Here is an 18,925-nt window from a genome sequence, read left to right as displayed (position 1 = left end):
TGGCACAATAATTAATCACACAAACGATTACTCCAAAGAAATCAAAGTTCGAATAGAGAAAGCACGTACAAACTTCAATAAAATGAGAAAGGTACTTTGTGCAAGAGAACTAAAATTGGACGTAAGAGTTAGGCTGGCAAGGTGCTATATTTTCTCGACTCTGCTTTATGGGATACAAGCATGAACACTTAACGCGTCGACTGCTAAAAAATTGGAAGCATTTGAAATGTGGGTGTATAGAAGAATCCTGAAGATATCGTGGACCGAGCATGTAACAAACAACGAAGTCATGAGAAGAATCAACAAAAGAATGGAAGTATTGGAAACCATCAAGACACGAAAGCTGCAATACCTGGGGCATGTTATGCGTAATGAGAGATACAACCTACTTCAATTGATTATACAAGAAAAAATCCAGGGCAAGAGAAGTGTAGGAAGAAGAAGAATCTCATGGTTGCGTAACTTGAGGGAATGGTATGGTACCGATATGGTATGGTACGGATGCACATCAATTGAACTATTCAGACCAGCAGCATCTAAGATTAGAATAGCCATGATGATTGCCAACCTCCGTCGCGGAGATGGCACGTGAAGAAGAAGACCTATAATTATATATGTATCACTCGCATGAGAACACACGTGTAAAAAAAAAGAAGATACAAGCAGCTTATAACAAATGTTTAAGAGAAATATCGAACGTGTCCATGCGTAGCTGAATGCTTTCTGTACAAAGACCGAAAGCAAGTAAGAGTACTGGATATAATGGAAGAAAAAGTCAGAATAAAATTCGCTGAGCTTGAACAAAAAACATAAAGCGTGTCGAATGGTCCCTCACACCTGAGCACCGAGATGTGCACTGGACAAGGCCTGGAGCAGGGGCTTGGCTATCAAATCAGCGTTCTGTTGGGAAGAGGGCTGATATATAGCTTTGGGCTCGAAGGAGTGATATGTATGCAATTCTCTGCAGGTGGGGTTAACTACTATTGCTTGCTTACTTACTGCAGTTTTACAGGACTGTTCAGAGCAGCGGCATAGAAGATTCGAATTGCTATGATGGTTGCCAATCTTCTAAAAGGAGACGGTACGTAAAGAATAACTATTTTTTACCAAGTATTGTCAACATACTATTCTAATTTAGACAAAAGTACTTACTGCAATAGTGATTTCATTTCCAAACCAACATATCAAAGCCAGTTCAAGTAAAATACAGATAAAATACTCAAGTTGGACAAAAAACTCTGTAGAACCAATTGGTGTCTGCAAATAAACAATAGCAACTCAATAAACCGAGTTAAATTAACGTGTGTTTCTTTTGTAGTACATGAAAGTCTTCTGTATGCTTAAACATGATAAACATGATCGTAACACGTAAAAATGATGAGCAAGTTTAAATACCTATCTCGAATGGAATAGGTAACCAATATGTAATCAATTTACCCTTACGTTTCATTCAATGTTATATTTACTCAGTCTTAAAAAAAGCTCAAGATGCTACAAGTCTTTAACATGCTTTCAAAATCTCAGTAAAGAAAGGGAGTTGATAAGAAACACAAAGAAGAGAAAAACTTTATTCCTTTTGCATGTTATAAGAAGCAGTGGAAGGAAGCTTTTGAAACTAATTCTTCTTGTTCTTTTTCTCATGGCGCTACAACGCTTTGTGAGTTTTTTGGCCTGCTGACAATGTTCTTCCATTCTGCCCCGTCAGTTACATTCGTTATTTACCATTTGATGTTTATAACTCTAGTTGCATCAAAGATACTTAATTTTTTATTAGCACAAGTTTTTTGGCCCATTCTTGTTTTTAAACACATAAATAATTAGTTAGAGTTGGACACGTCCTTAATTTACTTCTTTTCCAATACTCCACCTGATTAATAGCTTACTTGCTATTGTATTTTCTGCCTATTATAAAATCAAAAATGCTGAAAGTTTTGAACTTTAGTCATATAGTTTAAATCAAATAGTAGCAAGACTCTATCATTTACCCACTTCGACTATTATATGTCCCGAAATTTTAAAGTGAATTTAAACTTACCTTTGATATATTATAAAGTGCAGAAGAATATATAAATAAACAGGCAACTGTCTGACATAATATGACAAACGAAAACATATCTTCAATTTCATCTCTAGCTCTGCAAAATAATTAAACGATTAATATTATTAATTATTTTATTTGCCCAAACAGGATTTGTTAAGTATAAGTGTGTACCCCGGAGGTAAAGGACACTATGTCCATTTTTGTCGAAATTTAGATTATTGCACTTTTGAATATAACTTTTCTGGCTCTATACATGGGTAAATCATACTATGTCCAGAGACAATTTTACGGCAAGTTACCGACTTTTTAATAAACACCAAGTCCACTTCCAGTCAGAGGTAAACAACACCATGTGGACTTGGTGTTTACCTTGGTGGTTTACCTCTACTATATGTGTGCACCGTCATTTATCATCCGGACATAGTGTTATGTACCCTTGTACACTTCCTGTCTGGGAAATAAAACTGGTACACTTTGTTTTCCTATGTAAACCAGTGTTCAGACTGGACACAATTCGCTACAAGTTCATTGTTCAACTGAATATTACAATGTCATCAGCGTATCTTAAATGACTCAGTTTTCGTCCATGATAATGAACGAAAACTGAATCAACTTACTCCCTTATCTGCCCAGTTAATGTCTTTGAACACATCTTCAAGTCCAAGTGTGAATAGCTTTGGTGAGATAACATCTCCCTGGCGAACTCCTCTGTTGATTGGTATAGCTTTGGTTTTCGCATCAATTTGTATTTTCATTGTAGCTTTCTTGTAAATATTCTGTATGAGTATTCTTTATCGGGAGTCTATCTTGCAGTTGTTCATAGCTCTCTCTATTGCCCAAAGTTCTATGGAGTCGAATGCCTTTTCATAATCAACAAAGTCAATATATTAGTTTAAGTGATATTCATTGGCTTTCTTTCTTAGAGTTCTGACTGTAAGAAGATGATCCGCTGTACTCTAACCTTTTCGGAATCCTGCCTGCTCTACCGATTGATAGCTATCGAGCTTCGACGTTAACCTGTTAGTTATTATTCTCATAAACAGTTTGTACATTTGGGACAACATGGGGGATTGGCCTATAGTTCTTGAGATCTCCCCTGTCTCCCCTTTTGAAGAGAAGTATTGTCAAACTTTCATTTCAATCATCTGGGACTTCTCCTCTGTGAAGACATTCGTTGAAAAGTTTTTTCAATTCTTCGAGAATAATTTCATTCCCTTCCTTCAACATCTCTACAAGTATTCCATCTGGACCCGGAGCCTTATTGTTCTTTACTTGTGCTATAGCTTGTTCTATTTCGAACGCTTCTATGTTAGGGAGTATTTCTGAGTTGACATTCGTTATATTTCTCTTAAGGTCTCCCTTTGCAGTGTTATCTGGGTTCTTGTTTGAGAAATATAAATAACGATAAAATGTCTGAGTAACTTTTAGGATTTCGTTCTTTTCTCTTATTTTTTTTCCATCTTTATCCTTCAATGAGATTAGTATAGGCTGTCCTAAGTTTGATCTTAAACATTTTAGGCCTCGGTTCTTTTCTATTATTTTTTCTACCTTGTTTTCATTATAGATCCTTAAATCTTCCTTTACTCCCTTCTTTATTTGTTTATTCAATTCTTTGAAACCATTGGTGTTTCGCTTTCCTTCGCTTAGAAATGTGCGTTTTTCCATCAACCGTTTTGTTCCTTCACTTATTCGGTCTTCTTTATTTTTCGTTTTCTTTGCAACAGTCAGTCCTGCTTTCAAGAGCTTTCGTTGCATAGCATACTAACCTACATTCTACCAAATCTAAAAATAATACACTAAACTACCATCTTACAGTGAACAATCAGCGATTGAAGGTGTGCAAGGTTATGTTTTTAAATACACTTTGTATATCTAATTTAGTAGTAGTAAATATGTTGAAAACAATTGAGCCAGGAGGTTAAATAAAAGCTGATCAAAGAGGTAGACACACGCCAATCAATAAAACTCCTACCGAAACCATAAATAGTGTACATCAACATTTTAAATCATTCCCAAAGTATGAGAGTCATTATTTCAGAGAAAGGAATAAGAGCGATTATCTGAGCATAGAACTTACAATAGAAAAGATGTATCAACTGTACATTGATAAATGCAATGAAATACATGTAGATCCAAAGCTCAGAGCAAAAAAGTGGTTGTACGCTGGTTTTATTTTTAATAAAGACTTCAAGTTGTCGTTTAAGCCACCCGAAAGAGACATTTGCGATACATGCAGTACATTCACCGCTCAATTGAAAAATAATCTTACTGCAGATGAACTAACCAGTATACAGGCTGATCATGATGCTCACCTAACTGAATCTAAAACTCGGTATAACTTAAAACAATTGGACTTTATAATGGCTAAAGAGTCACCAAAATACAAAGTACTAACTGGTGATTTGCAAACATGTGTGCCTTTACCGCTAACAAACAATTGTATTAGTTTTTAAAAAAAGGAAGCATTGGACATTAAATTTTACATTATATGACGCCAGTGATTCTTCTGTACAATGTATGATATGGGACGAATCGAAAGGGGCCCGAGGTGCAAATGAAATTGCCTCGTCAATTTTGAAATGGGCTGACAATACAATTCCAGGTAGTTAAAGTAGAGGACATCACTCTTTAGACCGATAACTGCTATGGACAAAATAAAAATATAAGTATTATTATGTGTTATTTTTGGATACTGCGAACGTACCCTCAAATAAAGACGATCACTAAAAAGTTTTTACTGAAAGGGCACACACATATAGAAGCAGACAGTGTTTATGCTTTAATCGAAAGAAAAAGAAAGAAACTCTTCAATTTGACCATTTTAACACAATGAGACTGTCAACAACTAGTTTGGCAAACATCAGGTAAATACACAGTGCACAATATGGAACTTGTAGATTTCAAAAACTTCAAAACGCTTTTCGATAAGAAATTGTCATCTAATCCTCCTTTTGTGAGTAGAAAAAGGAATCTTAATAAAGACACTGTTCTACTGTCAACATGTGGTTTTTTACAAGTCCAACAAGAACACATTGGAAAACTCTTTTATAAGGCCGATTTCAATAATCAAAATGTGTATGATGTGGACTTCATGAGGTATCGAAGACAGCAAGTAATGTTTCCAGCCCAATTAAATCAAGTCTCAGTAATCCCATTACCAATCACAAAACAAAAGTACAATGACTTAATTACACTACTGCCTTTTGTTCCGTCAGTTTGTCATGCGATTTATCGTAGCCACAAACGATTACCCACAAGAAGATAAAGATGATATGGAGCATCTTTAACAATTTTGAAATTTGTCTATAATTTTACTTATTTATTATAACATTATAATATTTACCTCTAATAAAATAATAGTATAGGCTGTTTAATGTGTTTGTATTGTTTATTTTGTATACACCCTAACATGCAATGCCACATTATTTAAAAAAGTTGTTAGAGGTAAACAACACTATGTCCAACTACACATTTTTAAAAGTTTTTTTTAAATAATGAACAGTAAACTTCAGGTATATAGCACTTCATGGAAAGAAAAACGATTATACACACCACAATAATAATATATTCATCTTGGTTAAATACAAGAAACATTTGAGTATTTACTGATTACAAATTTAAAAAATGTTAAAACTGCTCTCTTGAAAAAGTAAGAAAATGGACATAGTGTTCTTTACCTCCGAGGTACCGTGAAGTATAATAAGAAACTAAGTAGTTTGGCCTTTAGATTGCGGTTCGTAGAATTCTATGTTTGTTCGCAGCTACTATATGGAGTAGTTGGATATTAAAACAAATGAAAACTTTTTGAGTGATTTGTAGAAGTCTTGGACTCTGTTTTTTTTTGAGTTCATTGCTATGATGATAATTTTACTGCTTTCTTTTTAATATCAATATTTAGAATACAAATATTCTAGTATTGATTTATTTACTTACTTTAATAAAACTTTTAAATGAGCTGTGTAGTGAGTGAGTTGTTTGTACATTTCGGATTCAATCTCTGGATGGTCTTTATCAGAAAACACCTTAAATTTTTTTGGTAAATTCAGAGCAAGTAAACTTCTGAGTCGAATTGAGCGAAAAACGTGCCCCAGGATGATAAGCTGACAGCGCAAAAAGTTCAGTAAGGCAACATATAGCCCGTCGTGACCTAAAATATTAATAAATATTAAATTAAGCACTAAATCTATTTATTTTCTGCAGCAGATGAATCACGGTGTCGTTGCAGATGCGGTCGTAGCATTTGCGATCACGGCTATTATCGTTGCATTTGCGGTCATACAAAAATATGTTGATTTTATCGTTGCATGTGCGGTCATTGCCTAATAATACAAATAATAATAAATAATATTTTTACTTTTTCTACTATGTACTACCACATGAATAATTCTATAACCAAATTTTTGTAAGATTTAAATATTATTTACCACAGACGTTGATAAGAGGAGAAAATGTTTACTAATAATTTTATTACGGCAAAAAGTATTTTGATAAAAAAAAAACTTGCTTCTTTTGAGAGTTAAGTGGGATTATGTGCACTAATTAAAAAAAATAAAGATATAGAATTTTCCATATAAAAATGCTTGCACGTCACAATTTATATAAAGTGACGTCGCTTATATTTAAAATTTCCAGAACGTCAACCTTAGAGTTCAAATTTCCTGCACAGCTAATAATACGAAACCCATACAGAACTGCTCAATCTTTCATAGGCGTCAACATTTTATGAAATATAATATAACATTATTTTGTTTATGTTTTGATTTATTACACAAAATCTGATCATAATATATTAATAAATTGTATTTATAAATACATACTAAATTTAGAGTAATAGCTTTAAAAACTAATTATTGTTGTGTATTGTGATTGTGCTATGCCAAAACAAATAAATAGTCTGTAGAAAGCTGATAAGCTTTTATATAAAATAGAATATTTTGAACAAGAAATAATTGGCGGCACGTTTTTACTATTAAAGCCCTAAAAGAGGTAAGTATAAAATTTAGAATATATAATTTTGTATTAAAATGTTTTCTTATGTATTTTAGTGTGTTACAGTAGTCTTAAAACTAAGTGTATTTACTGTTAGTATAATAGTTTGACAAATAGTTGACATTTTAAAAATTCCTTACTTACTAACTATTCTGATCTTTTTGCAACGCTGTAGGGTTTTGACGTCGTAAATCTTGAATGACGTGCAAGCATTTTTATATGAAAAATGCTATAGTTGATTTAACCTTAGTGTCACATAAATAAAATATTGTTCTGAAGCTATTTCTTTGTGGCATCTTACTATATATTTTAATGGGAAATAAGCCACAATTTATGTTAAAAATTAAATTTATTGACTGATTAAAATGTTAATTGCATCCATGCAGTCTAACATCTGGAAAAACAATTTGAGAGATTAAATAACAGCATCTTCAAAATCAAGCGTCACTGTTGTTGGTTTCCATCCGCCTAGTTTTTTTGTCAGTATTGTAAACAGCCTTCTATACGTTTTCATTTTTTTTGTTTGGTAGAAGCGCATACAATATAGGAACAATTCTTCTTTCGTCGTCAGTGCTGCACATATCAACATGCATGGTATACAGGGTGTTTCAAAAAAGGTAACCCCGTCTCTAGGGTAGGTAAAAAACTAAAAAATAATTGGGGTTTGCTTAGTAAAAAATGTTTGTAACGCCATCCGTTTTCAAGATATAGGGCGTTGAAGAAAAAAAAATTTACGCATTTTTTACGATTTTGCCGAAACTACTAGCAACATTGTAATGACATTTTATACGAATTTATTTACAATTACAGTAAGCGTTCAAAATGCCCTCCGTTTTCGCGAATACACAAGTTTATTCTTTTTTCATTATTCCATTAAATTCCATTAACCTTCTAAACGGTAGGGGATCAGCTATGATGTCATTAAATTGACGTTGAATTCTTTCTTCTAATTCTTGGCCTGAATTTACCTCTGAAGCATAGACTTTTTTCTTAATATACGACCAAACTGCGTAGTCCAAAAGGTTAAAATCGCATGACCGAGGAGGCCAATGAATCGGAGCTTCTGTACCTCTACCAATCCATCGATTCTGAAAATGATTTCTCAACCAATTACGACACCTTCTATTAAAGTGTGGTGAAGCTCGATTGTGCATAAAAAATAAAGATCTTCGCTCATTTAGCGTTAAATCTTCTAATATCTCGAATAAGGAATTGTTTAAAAAATCAAGATAAATATCACCATTTAAATTTCCAGGTAGAATATGATACTATTAATATATTAATGATAACCTATTAATTTGTTACCTAAAGTTGCTGCCCAAACATTAACTTTAAATGAGTATTGGTAATGTGATACCCTTTTGACTCGTGGATTCTCATCACACCAGTAGTGTGCATTATGGGAATATACCTTGTCGCGTAAAGATGGCCTCGTCCGTAAAAAGAATGTATTTTAAAAAATTTGGATTGTGGGCTGTCCTTTGTAGCAATGTTTCACAAAAATCCACTCTAACCGGTAGATCATCTGGCAAGAGCTCTTGGACTTGTCTGTAATGATAAGGATGTAATTGCTGTTCTTTCAGTATCCGCCAAGTACTTGAAGAAGAAGTATTTGTTTGTCTTGCTATATTTCTTACGCTAACTGTTGGATCTTGATCAAGTAAATTTAAAATATTATTTTCTTTATTAATTGCTCTTGTTGTTCTTGGTCTACCAGAATTTATTTTATTTGGTCTCACATTCCCAGTTTCTCGACAACGTCGTTCAACGGCTCTAAATGTTTTTTTATTTGGAAAGATTCTTCTAGGAAACTTTTCAGCATAACGTGTCACAGCTGCACTAGAACATTCTAAACATTCGCCTAAGGTTAACAACATGTCAGTGTATTCAACATTTGAGTACATTTTGATTTGATTTTACCAATAACAAGGTTTTAAAACTCTAGTTATTGTTCATTTATCGTCATAACAATCAATAAATGTCAGATTTCCATGGCACACTTGGAGAAAATAGAGGTATACCTATTAGAACTTTATCATTACTACCAGCATCAATTATTACTTCATAATTTTAAAATCAAAATATTCCGAAAACGGTACACAGTATCGAGTTTTACCAAGAGTAGCTTTTTCGTGTAAAATTGAATGATGTTTAAGTTTACTTGAAATTTTGATTAATAATTATACTCTTAAAAAAGTTATATTGACTAATACTTAGCACGATCCGTGTAACTAGCGCCCTCTATGAGAATCAGATATAAAACCAAATTCATGGGATGTATTAGCTTCCAAAACATATTTGTATAAAATTTCATTACAATGGTGCCAGTAGTTTCGGCAAAATCGTAAAAAATGCGTATGTTTGTCTTGCTGTATCTTGAAAACGGATGGCGTTACAAAAATGTTTTACTAAGCAAACCCCAATTATTTTTCAGTTTTTTACCTACCCTAGAGACGGGGTTACCTTTTCTTGAAACACCCTGTATATTTGTGTAAACTGTTTGGAGGAGCTCTTAAATGTACTGTCGTTAAAAAATCTGTTTTTGTTGCTAACGTTTCCTTTGCATTTAAAGTCGAAAAACATAAAATTCTTTCTTCTTCTTCAGTGTTGTCAAACCACAAGAAACTGACCATCTTCTAATGTCAACATTTTCAGTGGTATATCCATTTCAATAGACGACGCTGGTTCTGGTCCGACACCAGTTTGTAAATGTCTTGAACGACAAAGTGTAGACTTACGTGAGGCATACAAAGGAATTTTACTCACAAAATTGAGTCCTGTTGTAAATAGTTTTTCGAACTCTTCCCTATAAATGTCTGGGGTTGGAGTGTCTTCTTTTTGAGCTCTCTGTTTTGAAATCTACGTAGCCTTTTTTACTTCTAAGTGACACAGGTGACACAGATGTGTTGGTTGACTTCGAGTAATTCCGTCAGTTTTGTCTTCATCCTTTCTTTACAGTTGTGGTGACGTTCTTTTACACATACCCAAGTTACAACATCTTCCTTATTCTTCTTATATTTTCGATACTGATATCGAGCGTGAAGAGCAGAAGGTTTTCCCTTGGTGGTTTCAATCACTTTAAAATTTTCCATTATTAAAAGTTGTTATAGTTCGTCCCAAACCCTTCTTTCAGTGCGTCATAGTTGATCGAATTCTCTCTAACACATTAAGCTAGAAGTGACAGAAAAAAACGTGAGTCTGTGATTATTATACATAGAACTTAGAAAATTATTTATCTTAAAGCTAATTCTACTTACGGATGTATAATTGGTTGGAGTTTAGAATACGCTAAATAGATATCCAATCAACGATGCGCATAAATATAATTTGACGCAGATTGTCTCGATCGTGACAGTATTTTCACAATGTCAACTGATAAAATGATAACTGTCATTCCAGGTTAGCATTATCAGATATTTTACAGTGAAAATTTAATTTTGTATTTATTGTCATAAAAATATTTTAAATATGCCGAAATATATCGAGAACGAACAAAGACTAATATTAAAATTATTAAATTATTTTCAATTAGAAAAAGAGAGATTACGATTCTGCAAATGTCAAATTTAACTAAAATATCATGCAATAATTCTCGACATTCTTAAAATCCTATATGACGTCAAAATTAGTGACGCACTGAAAGAAGGGTTTGGGACAGACTGTACGTACTGCACTAAACAATCTCTCAAACTAACAATATACAAATAATATGCATTTGTTTTTATATTTGGATTTTGGTAATTCTCTCCCCAACCTTTATAATTAGGCAAATACAAACTTTCCAAAAATCCGTAATGACGGGATTATTGTGGTTTAGTCATTACTGTTTTCATTACCTATTGTTCGAAATATAGATAAGTGGATTTGCTTATAACCGGGCCTGCTAATAACTCGGGTGGTTACTAATTTACGACCTTCTTAGATTTCTAGCTTTTAAGAAAAATGTCTGATCGCAAGTGCAACGTTACCTGCCAAAATATTTTGCTTTGACCACTTTTGCAACGAAAATTACCTTGACCGCATATGCAACGACCGCATCTGGACCTATTTCATGAATCACTGTGCAACTTTTTGCATTCGATTCGGGAAAGTGTCCAGAAAAGTTTGTGAATAATTTTCATGGCGATAAAATGAACATTGCGTTTTGTGCATAGGGCAAATGTATTTCCAAAGTAGGTACATAAAAAATGAAAAATTTTCAACAGGAGTTAAATTTTTTTTACTTAGGTTTTCGAAGTCGCTGAATACGAATATTATAACAACGATGGTCCTCGAGCTACTTGGTGTCCAAGATGGACCTCGTTTTTGGAGGTTTGATACTCGATGATTTTCGAGGTCGCTGACTACGAATATTATGAATATTATTAAAAATTGTAAATAATAAATTAACAAAAAAGGAGACGAGGTCCACGCTGGACACCAGATACCTAGGAGATCATCGTGGTCGTAATATTTGTGATCAGTAGAGCTCGGGAAATATCCACTTAAAAAAACCTAAAACATGCATGCAAATGTGCACAATAAAACAGTTAAAATATGCACTAAAATATGCTTTTTATGCTTTTATGAATTTAATGCATATAAATAAAAACGCATTAATACTTGCATTGAAGGTATTTAATTTATTTTATGCTATATATCACAAAAAATGTTTATTGAAATTTGTATTATCTACATCATTATATTCATTTATTCGTTGATTCATCATCATCATTCTTTATTATACTATTATTACAGTTAAAATTATACACCTAGTTCATCAAGCGAGCATACCTCGACTTCTTCGCATGCTTCAGTAGCCTCTTTTTGTGCCCAGCAAGGACTTGTATTGCTAGGTACTATCTCTGTATTTTTGTATTCTTCTGAAGGTCAGAAAGTTAACGCTAGAGCCCTTATTGATTCTGGGAGTCAAACCTCCTTCATAACAGAGGATTGACTTAGTAAACTGAAATATTTGCCTTATCAGAAATCCGTCTTATCCATAGTAAATTGTTTGGTCTTAAATGGTCTCTTTTTGACGATTGTTTTTTCTTTACCTCCCCCACTATTAAGGTGTCAGGAGCTATCACAAGGAGGGTGATTTTGTCAATTGTAGCAAAGTGCTTCGATCTAGTGGGTTTCCTGTCACCTGTTATACTGCTCGAAAAATTGTTAGTTCAAAAGGTGTGGACGCTCCGCGTGGGGTGGGACGATACAGTTACTGATATCATAGTACTGACCGAATGGAATACTTTCCTTAAAGAGTTGCCCCACATATGTAATATCAAAATTCCTCGATACTTTCTACATCCTTTTGATACTTCTACTATCGAATTGCATATCTTTTGCGATGCCAGCTCGATAGCATACGCTACCGTGGCGTATATTCGTGCGTTATACACAAATAATTCTGTATCTGTACGGATGTTGACTTCACGAACCAAAGTAGCCCATTTAAAAAATCCCCTAACAATTCCTCGTTTGGAGTTATGTGCCATGCTTTTGGGAGCGGAATTAGCTTGTAAACTTGTGAAAATTTTCAAAAATAGAATTCAGTTGTCATCAGTTCTCAAATCAGTTCTCAAATCGCCCTTCACTGAGTAAATGGCTCACCTCAAGGTGGGAGTTGTTTGTGGCCACTAGGGTAAAACGAATTCAAGACTTTTTATTGGCATCATGTGGCGTCTAAAGACAACGCTGCGAATATAGCTTCGCTGGGAGCTACTCCCGGAACACTTGAGTCAACGAAAGCTTGGCTTTGTGGACCCGAATTCTTGTCGACTTATGATATTGACTATTCTAAGCATTCAATTAATTTAGATTTTACGAATGTAATTGGGTTAAAAGACCATAGAGTAGTGTTTTACTCAACTCAGGATTAACATTCTGGGAAGACATTTTCAAATTGTATTCAACTTTTTAATACAAGTTGGGGTCAATCCAAGGCCAATCACTCAATTGTCAAGTGATCCTAATGATTTGGAATGCCTGACACTTGCACACTTTCTAATAGGAACATCTATGACGGCTCACCCTGAGCGAGTCGTCATCAGTTTACCTAAAAATAAATTGTCCTTGTATCAGAGGCTATATCATATTTAGCAGTTGTTCTGGAAGAGGTGGCATGTAGATTATCTCAACCAACTTCAAAAACGACCGAAATGGGTAGAGGAAAAAGCAAACTTAGAGCCTGGTGTGGTGGTACTAGTCAAGGGTGAAAACACCCATCCATTGCCGTGGCCAATTGCTAGGATCGTGGATACGTTCCCTGGACCGGATGGCAGGGTGCGATCTGTAAAGATTAAAACAAGTGCAGGGACATATGTACGTCCTATAGTAAAAATGTGTCTACTTCCTTTTAATGATAGGGAGCTCGAGTCTTAACCTAGATAGTAAACTATACAATGAAGTTTTAGGTGAGCGCATATTTGCTTGTTGTTCTGTGTCTGTCCATTTAGGTTTTGTAAATTTAGTATGTAGTTCTGTATTTCTATTCTATTATCGTTTGTTGTATAAGTTTATTGTTGAATGTATAAGTTATTGTTTTTTGTGCTCTTTTGTAAATGTATAGCGTTGTAGTATTGTAACGGTGGCGTTCGTTTCGTAACCGAAGAAGTATTTACGGCTTCGGAATTTGTACAGTGCGTCGCGAGTACAAAGTAAAGTTATGTTGTATTGGCACGTATGCTAACGCGGGGAGAATGTTGCAGTTTCGCAACTGTGTATAAACATTTATGAAATATTAACAGACTTTTTGTTAGTTTTGATTCTCCCCGTGGTATATTTAAACGAGATTTGAGTGTACAAGGGCACAGCAGTTTTAAGGGCTAAATATTCCAAGACGAGCCATCTGCGAGATAACAAGGGCGAGTTCCATATGCCATATGAGGAGATGTGTTTTTGAAGTTAAGATCAGCGCGTCGAGACACTTCATTGCGGTCATGTAAGTGAGTCGAGTTTTGTCTCCTAAACGTCAGACACGTGTTTTTTTGGTTTGAGGGTTGTGCATCCTACCACAAAAACTTTGCTTAAGTCTTGTAAAAAAGGCGAGTTTTTTTTTATTCCTGAATTTTCACCGAACCAGAGGGTTCGCAATCTCATCGTGGCTGGAATAATTTCATTGGGTAAGCTACAATACACCATAATTTTGTTGCTGCATGTGCTAAGTACGTTTATTTGGTGCCCAATTATTACATATTGTGTAGCGATTTTGAACTTTTGAACTTTATTGAGAACATTAAACGTTATTACCTTTACGTAGATTTGTATATTTATTAGAATATAATAATTTCACTATTTGTTTTTGTATGTAAAGGTTGATTCATTTAGAGGTACTTTTTTCAACAAGAAAAAATAATGAAAAAAATAAATTTTATTTGAAAATATTTATTATCATACAAAAGAACTATTCTTGACAATTACTTCTTAAAGATAATTTCTTTTAAATGTTGGCCATGACTACGATTAAGTTGGTTCATTCTGAAGTTCCAATTCTCGATGACTCGTTCCAGCATTTCGATTGGTATTTTACCAATGACTCGAGTAATATTGACCTTCAATGTCTCAATCGTAACAGGTTTATTCATGTAGACTTTGTACTTTAGATAGCCTCGAAAGAAAGAGTCTAGAGGTGAGATGTCATAGGATCTAGGCGGTCAATTCACTGGTCCAAAGCATGAAATAATTAGTTCACCGAATCGTTCTCGCAGTAAAACCATGCTTTCACGGGCTGTCTGGCAAGTAACGCCATGTTATTGGATCCAAATGTCGCCAAGACCACTAGATTCAGTATTTTAGGTACCAAATAGTCTGTTATCATGGCACGATAACGATCTCCATTCACAGTAACATTTTGGCCGGCCTCTGTTTTAAAGAAATATGGGCCAGCGATTCCACCAGCCCATAAACCACACCAAACAATTGTTTTTGCAGGGTGTAAAGGCAACTCTTGAACCATTTTTGCCCATTAAGCCAAAAATGGCCCCATCTAAAAACAAAATTTTTCTCGAAAACAGTGGATCTTCTGACAGCTTATCAAGAGCCCATCGACTGAAACGGTGACGACTCGGAAGGTCGGTCGGCTTCAGATCTTGCATTAATTGAATTTTGTTTTTTAAACCAAGATTCTTACCTAAAACACGCCTAATAAGTTTTTGCATATGACAAGCCAAGCTATTGAGAACGGCAACGAATCGATTCTTCATTATTTTTGAGTACACTATCCGTTACCGCCGCTATATTTTCTTCAGTACGTGCTGAATGTGGTCTATTTGGTCGCGTGTTATACAATAATGAAAACTGGGTTTCAAACTTACTAATTGTAAAGCGAATTGTACGTTCGGTAGGCCGATTATGTGGACCATAAACTGCTCTAAGCCCACGAAATATATTCCTCACAGAACTCTTATTTTCAAAATACAACTTAATAATTTCTAGACGCTGTGCCAGGCTGTCTTTCTACCATGAAATGTCAAACAATACTGAATAAAAGTGAAATGTCCGTTTGACAGTATTCATGATCTTCATGATCTTCAATCAAATCCCTACCAAAAAAGTACCTCTAAATGAATCACCCTTTATATCATAGCGTTTACGTGATAAGTTTATTAATTGCAATAATTTTATTATTAATTTAATGTGTATTTTATTACCGAGTATACGTTTGAATTGAGTTTATTAATTTGTTTTTATATGACATATATATTCACATTTTTATGTTTTTTTTGTATATTATTCACTAAAATTAGTTCACTGCATTCGGTCAGTAATTTTTTTTAGAATCGACAGTTTTGTTTTGTTTATGGTTGTCTTTTTGTGTGTCGTTTCGTATTGACTAATATTTAAGTTTGTATATATTCTTCTTTAGTTATAATTGTATGTGTTTATGTATATTTATGATTGCTTTTACTTCTTGTTAAAATAGAGTTATACAGTCCCCTAACCTTCATTTTTTTAATTTTAATATACATTCCCAATCCGAAAGGGGGAAACTAGCGAGTTCTAGATTGAACAGAATATCTTCTCTCCCCCTTCAGGATGACCCCAATTGTTATATTGAGGTCATCGTATGTGCAGAACGCAACACTCCCTGCCTCGCCCTCGAAATATAAAATATTATAAAGAATATTAGCGATGTCTCTACATGCTAGTAAAGAATGTATAATTAGCATCTCGATTAACACAAGATAAAGAAGATACTATTTTATTAGACATAGGTATTTGAATGATGAATCTGAAACCAAGGTAAGATTTTCATAATTTTATAAATACTGCTACTTTATATTTTCTTCCTTAATATTTCAAATAGGTTTTTCATATTTCAACTATTAAATTTTCTACAGACCCATAAATTCTCTAATAAAGCAGGTATATGGATTAACAATTTCTAATTAGTTTCATTGTACCTATATAAAAACTTTCTTTTCTTTTTTCATTAATTCAGTAATTTTATACATTATGTAATGTATTTACAAGTCAAGGATAACTGTGTTCGTTGCCTAAATATAGCAATATTTAGCAGTAAATTATAGTGTTAATCTGAATTTGGCCTTATAAAATGGATATTTATGGACTAACTTTACAAACACGTAAACACCCATTGTTTTTATCAAACAATCAATATTTATATACTTACAGGCTATTAACCAAGCAAAAATTCCAAAACTTATGTCCATAAACGTAAAAGCTAATTCACATTGCCATTTCTTGTCCGTATTAAATGGAATATAAAAAAAGAATGGCATAAAATCTTGACATGTTTTGTTCGTTTCTAAAAAGTTGTCTCCTTTGATTTCAGTGTTAATAACCATCAAAGACGAAGTATGTGAAAGAATCCCAGCAAAACTATACATCACGAACAACTAAAAAAAATCAATAAATCAAAAATGTAAACATAAATCACTGCCAAATAATATATATTAAAAAGATTAAAGGAATAGTAAGCGTAGTAAACGTAGACATTAGGAGAAAAATGGAAATTGACCTTGACATAATAGAAACCGTCGAGGCCAAAAGACTAAATTGGTAACGACACCTGCAGAGAATGCCTGAAAATAGATGGTCAAAAAAGGTAGAAAAATGGACTCCACCGAAGATTGCTTCGACAGAAAACACTGGAAATTAGGATGCGAGAAACAACGCCAGCTGTAGAAGATTAGCCTATAATATTATATATTTAAAATATACAAAAAAATAATTTCAGGACGCCTACGGTGTGAAAACAATTGATTGTTTAAATGATAAGCCTAACCTCAATTAAACTTGATATATATTTCAATTATATATGTGCTGGCTTAGTGTGTAATGCCTTGGCATCCTGGCATCTTTCGGCCAAGTAGGATACTAGGCCAGAAGACCCCAAGGTAGTGTCAAATTAACCAAGATCCGGCTAAAACCTTAACCACCGTTCCAGAGATTTGGTCTTGCCACTAAATGAACAACTAAAATAAAAAAATAAAAATTTATAAATAACCATAACTATTACCGTAAATCAGAAAATGTTTCAGACGTTAGGCCATAAACTGCTCCTTCTTCTTTATCACCCCAGAAATCAGACAGTGTACTTCTCTCCATTCTTTCTCTCCTCTCAACATTATGGTTACAACGTTTCTTTCATCCAGCTCGAAACCCATTCGCCTCTCGAAATCTCCCTTCTCATTTGCCCATCTCCGGCAGTTAAAAATGTACCCCACAAAAAGTACAGTCTGCCTAGGCAGATTTGCCTATTCTATTTGTGAAGGTGCCAAAACTACCATGTCCGGTCATAAACTGCGTCAGCAAGTAGTCTAGTTTCCTGAACTTACATTCCTACCACGGCCTCAGATCGGTAATAAGCTCCTTCGTCCACCTTGCCTTTCCGCTACCATTCGCCCATTCTCTCTGCCACTCTACTATGGTTCCTTCTCTCTTATTTTCATCTATATTTACATCTATCCTCCTCGCATACACCCTCGCTCACTGTTTGCACAACAAAACGTTCGCTATCACCGCTCCAATGACATATAGAGCCTCATTTGAAACTGTCCTATATGCGTTAGATACCCTGAGGAGCATTCGGCTTTGCGAAGTCTCCATCAGCTTAGCGTATTTCGCAGTGTTTAGTATGCTACACCATACGGGGGCAGCGTAGGTTACCACCGACTGGAAAACTCCATTTAACACCTATCTTTTGGTGCCACCTGGGCCTGAAATATTTGACATCAGCCGTATCAACGCCTTCAGATTTAGGTTCGCCTTCTGTACCGTCTTTTGGATGTATACTCCAAACCTTAGTCCTTCCGATAACCAGAATCCCAGATACTTAATCGATTTAACTGGTGAAACCTCCACATCTTCCACTACAAAGCAAAGAGAGGATTTTTCCCGGCGCCCTTTTTAGAACTAACACCTCAGTTTTCTGAGGAGCTAGCTGTAGATCGTTCTCTCTGATCCACCTACTAATGCGACACAGGGCTGTGTTAGCCGCATTAGTCATGACCGTTTTCTAACTCACCTTCTTAACCAGTGCGAGATCATCGGCATAAGCTACAAGAGTGCATTCCCTTGGCATCTGTAGCATCAACACCCCGTCGTACAGGACATTCCAGAGGATGGGACCTAGTACTGAACCCTGCGGAACACCCTGCGACAAACTGATGCTGGTATCTTTTTTTTTATGGACCTGTAAGTAAAGTATCTGTCAATTACATTGACCAGGTACTCACTAACGCCTAATTCTCTCAGCCTGGACATGATTTTTTCCCATGATGCCGAATTAAAGGCATTCTTGACGTCAAGCAGGATAAGAGCCACCCATCTCTTTGTATCCTGCGTAACTAAAGAGGTTATTACTTCTGTGACCGCATCTATGGTAGACCTTTTGGCCCTAAAATCATATTGGCGATTGCTCAGTGCATGCTTTTCTTCTAGCTCTCGCTC

At 34.7% G+C, this 18,925-nt stretch overlaps 1 protein-coding gene across 1 annotated transcript in view; it reads right to left on the bottom strand.

The window, feature by feature from the left end:
• Positions 1–18,925, bottom strand: part of LOC140446617 (odorant receptor 94b-like) — a 31,845-nt gene that overhangs the window by 8,858 nt on the left and 4,062 nt on the right. The window contains exons 2-5 of the mRNA XM_072539195.1: positions 16,644–16,869; positions 5,975–6,188; positions 2,036–2,135; positions 1,153–1,257 (exon numbers count right to left, since the gene is read on the bottom strand). Of these exons, the coding sequence (XP_072395296.1) occupies positions 1,153–1,257; positions 2,036–2,135; positions 5,975–6,188; positions 16,644–16,869 (645 nt within the window). The remainder of the gene's footprint in view (positions 1–1,152; positions 1,258–2,035; positions 2,136–5,974; positions 6,189–16,643; positions 16,870–18,925) is intronic.

Source organism: Diabrotica undecimpunctata, chromosome 7 (assembly GCF_040954645.1).
Source record: "Diabrotica undecimpunctata isolate CICGRU chromosome 7, icDiaUnde3, whole genome shotgun sequence".
Taxonomy (NCBI): Eukaryota; Metazoa; Arthropoda; class Insecta; order Coleoptera; family Chrysomelidae; genus Diabrotica; species Diabrotica undecimpunctata.
The sequence above is the reverse complement of the archived record's forward strand: the minus strand, read 5'-3'. Positions and strand labels throughout refer to the sequence as shown.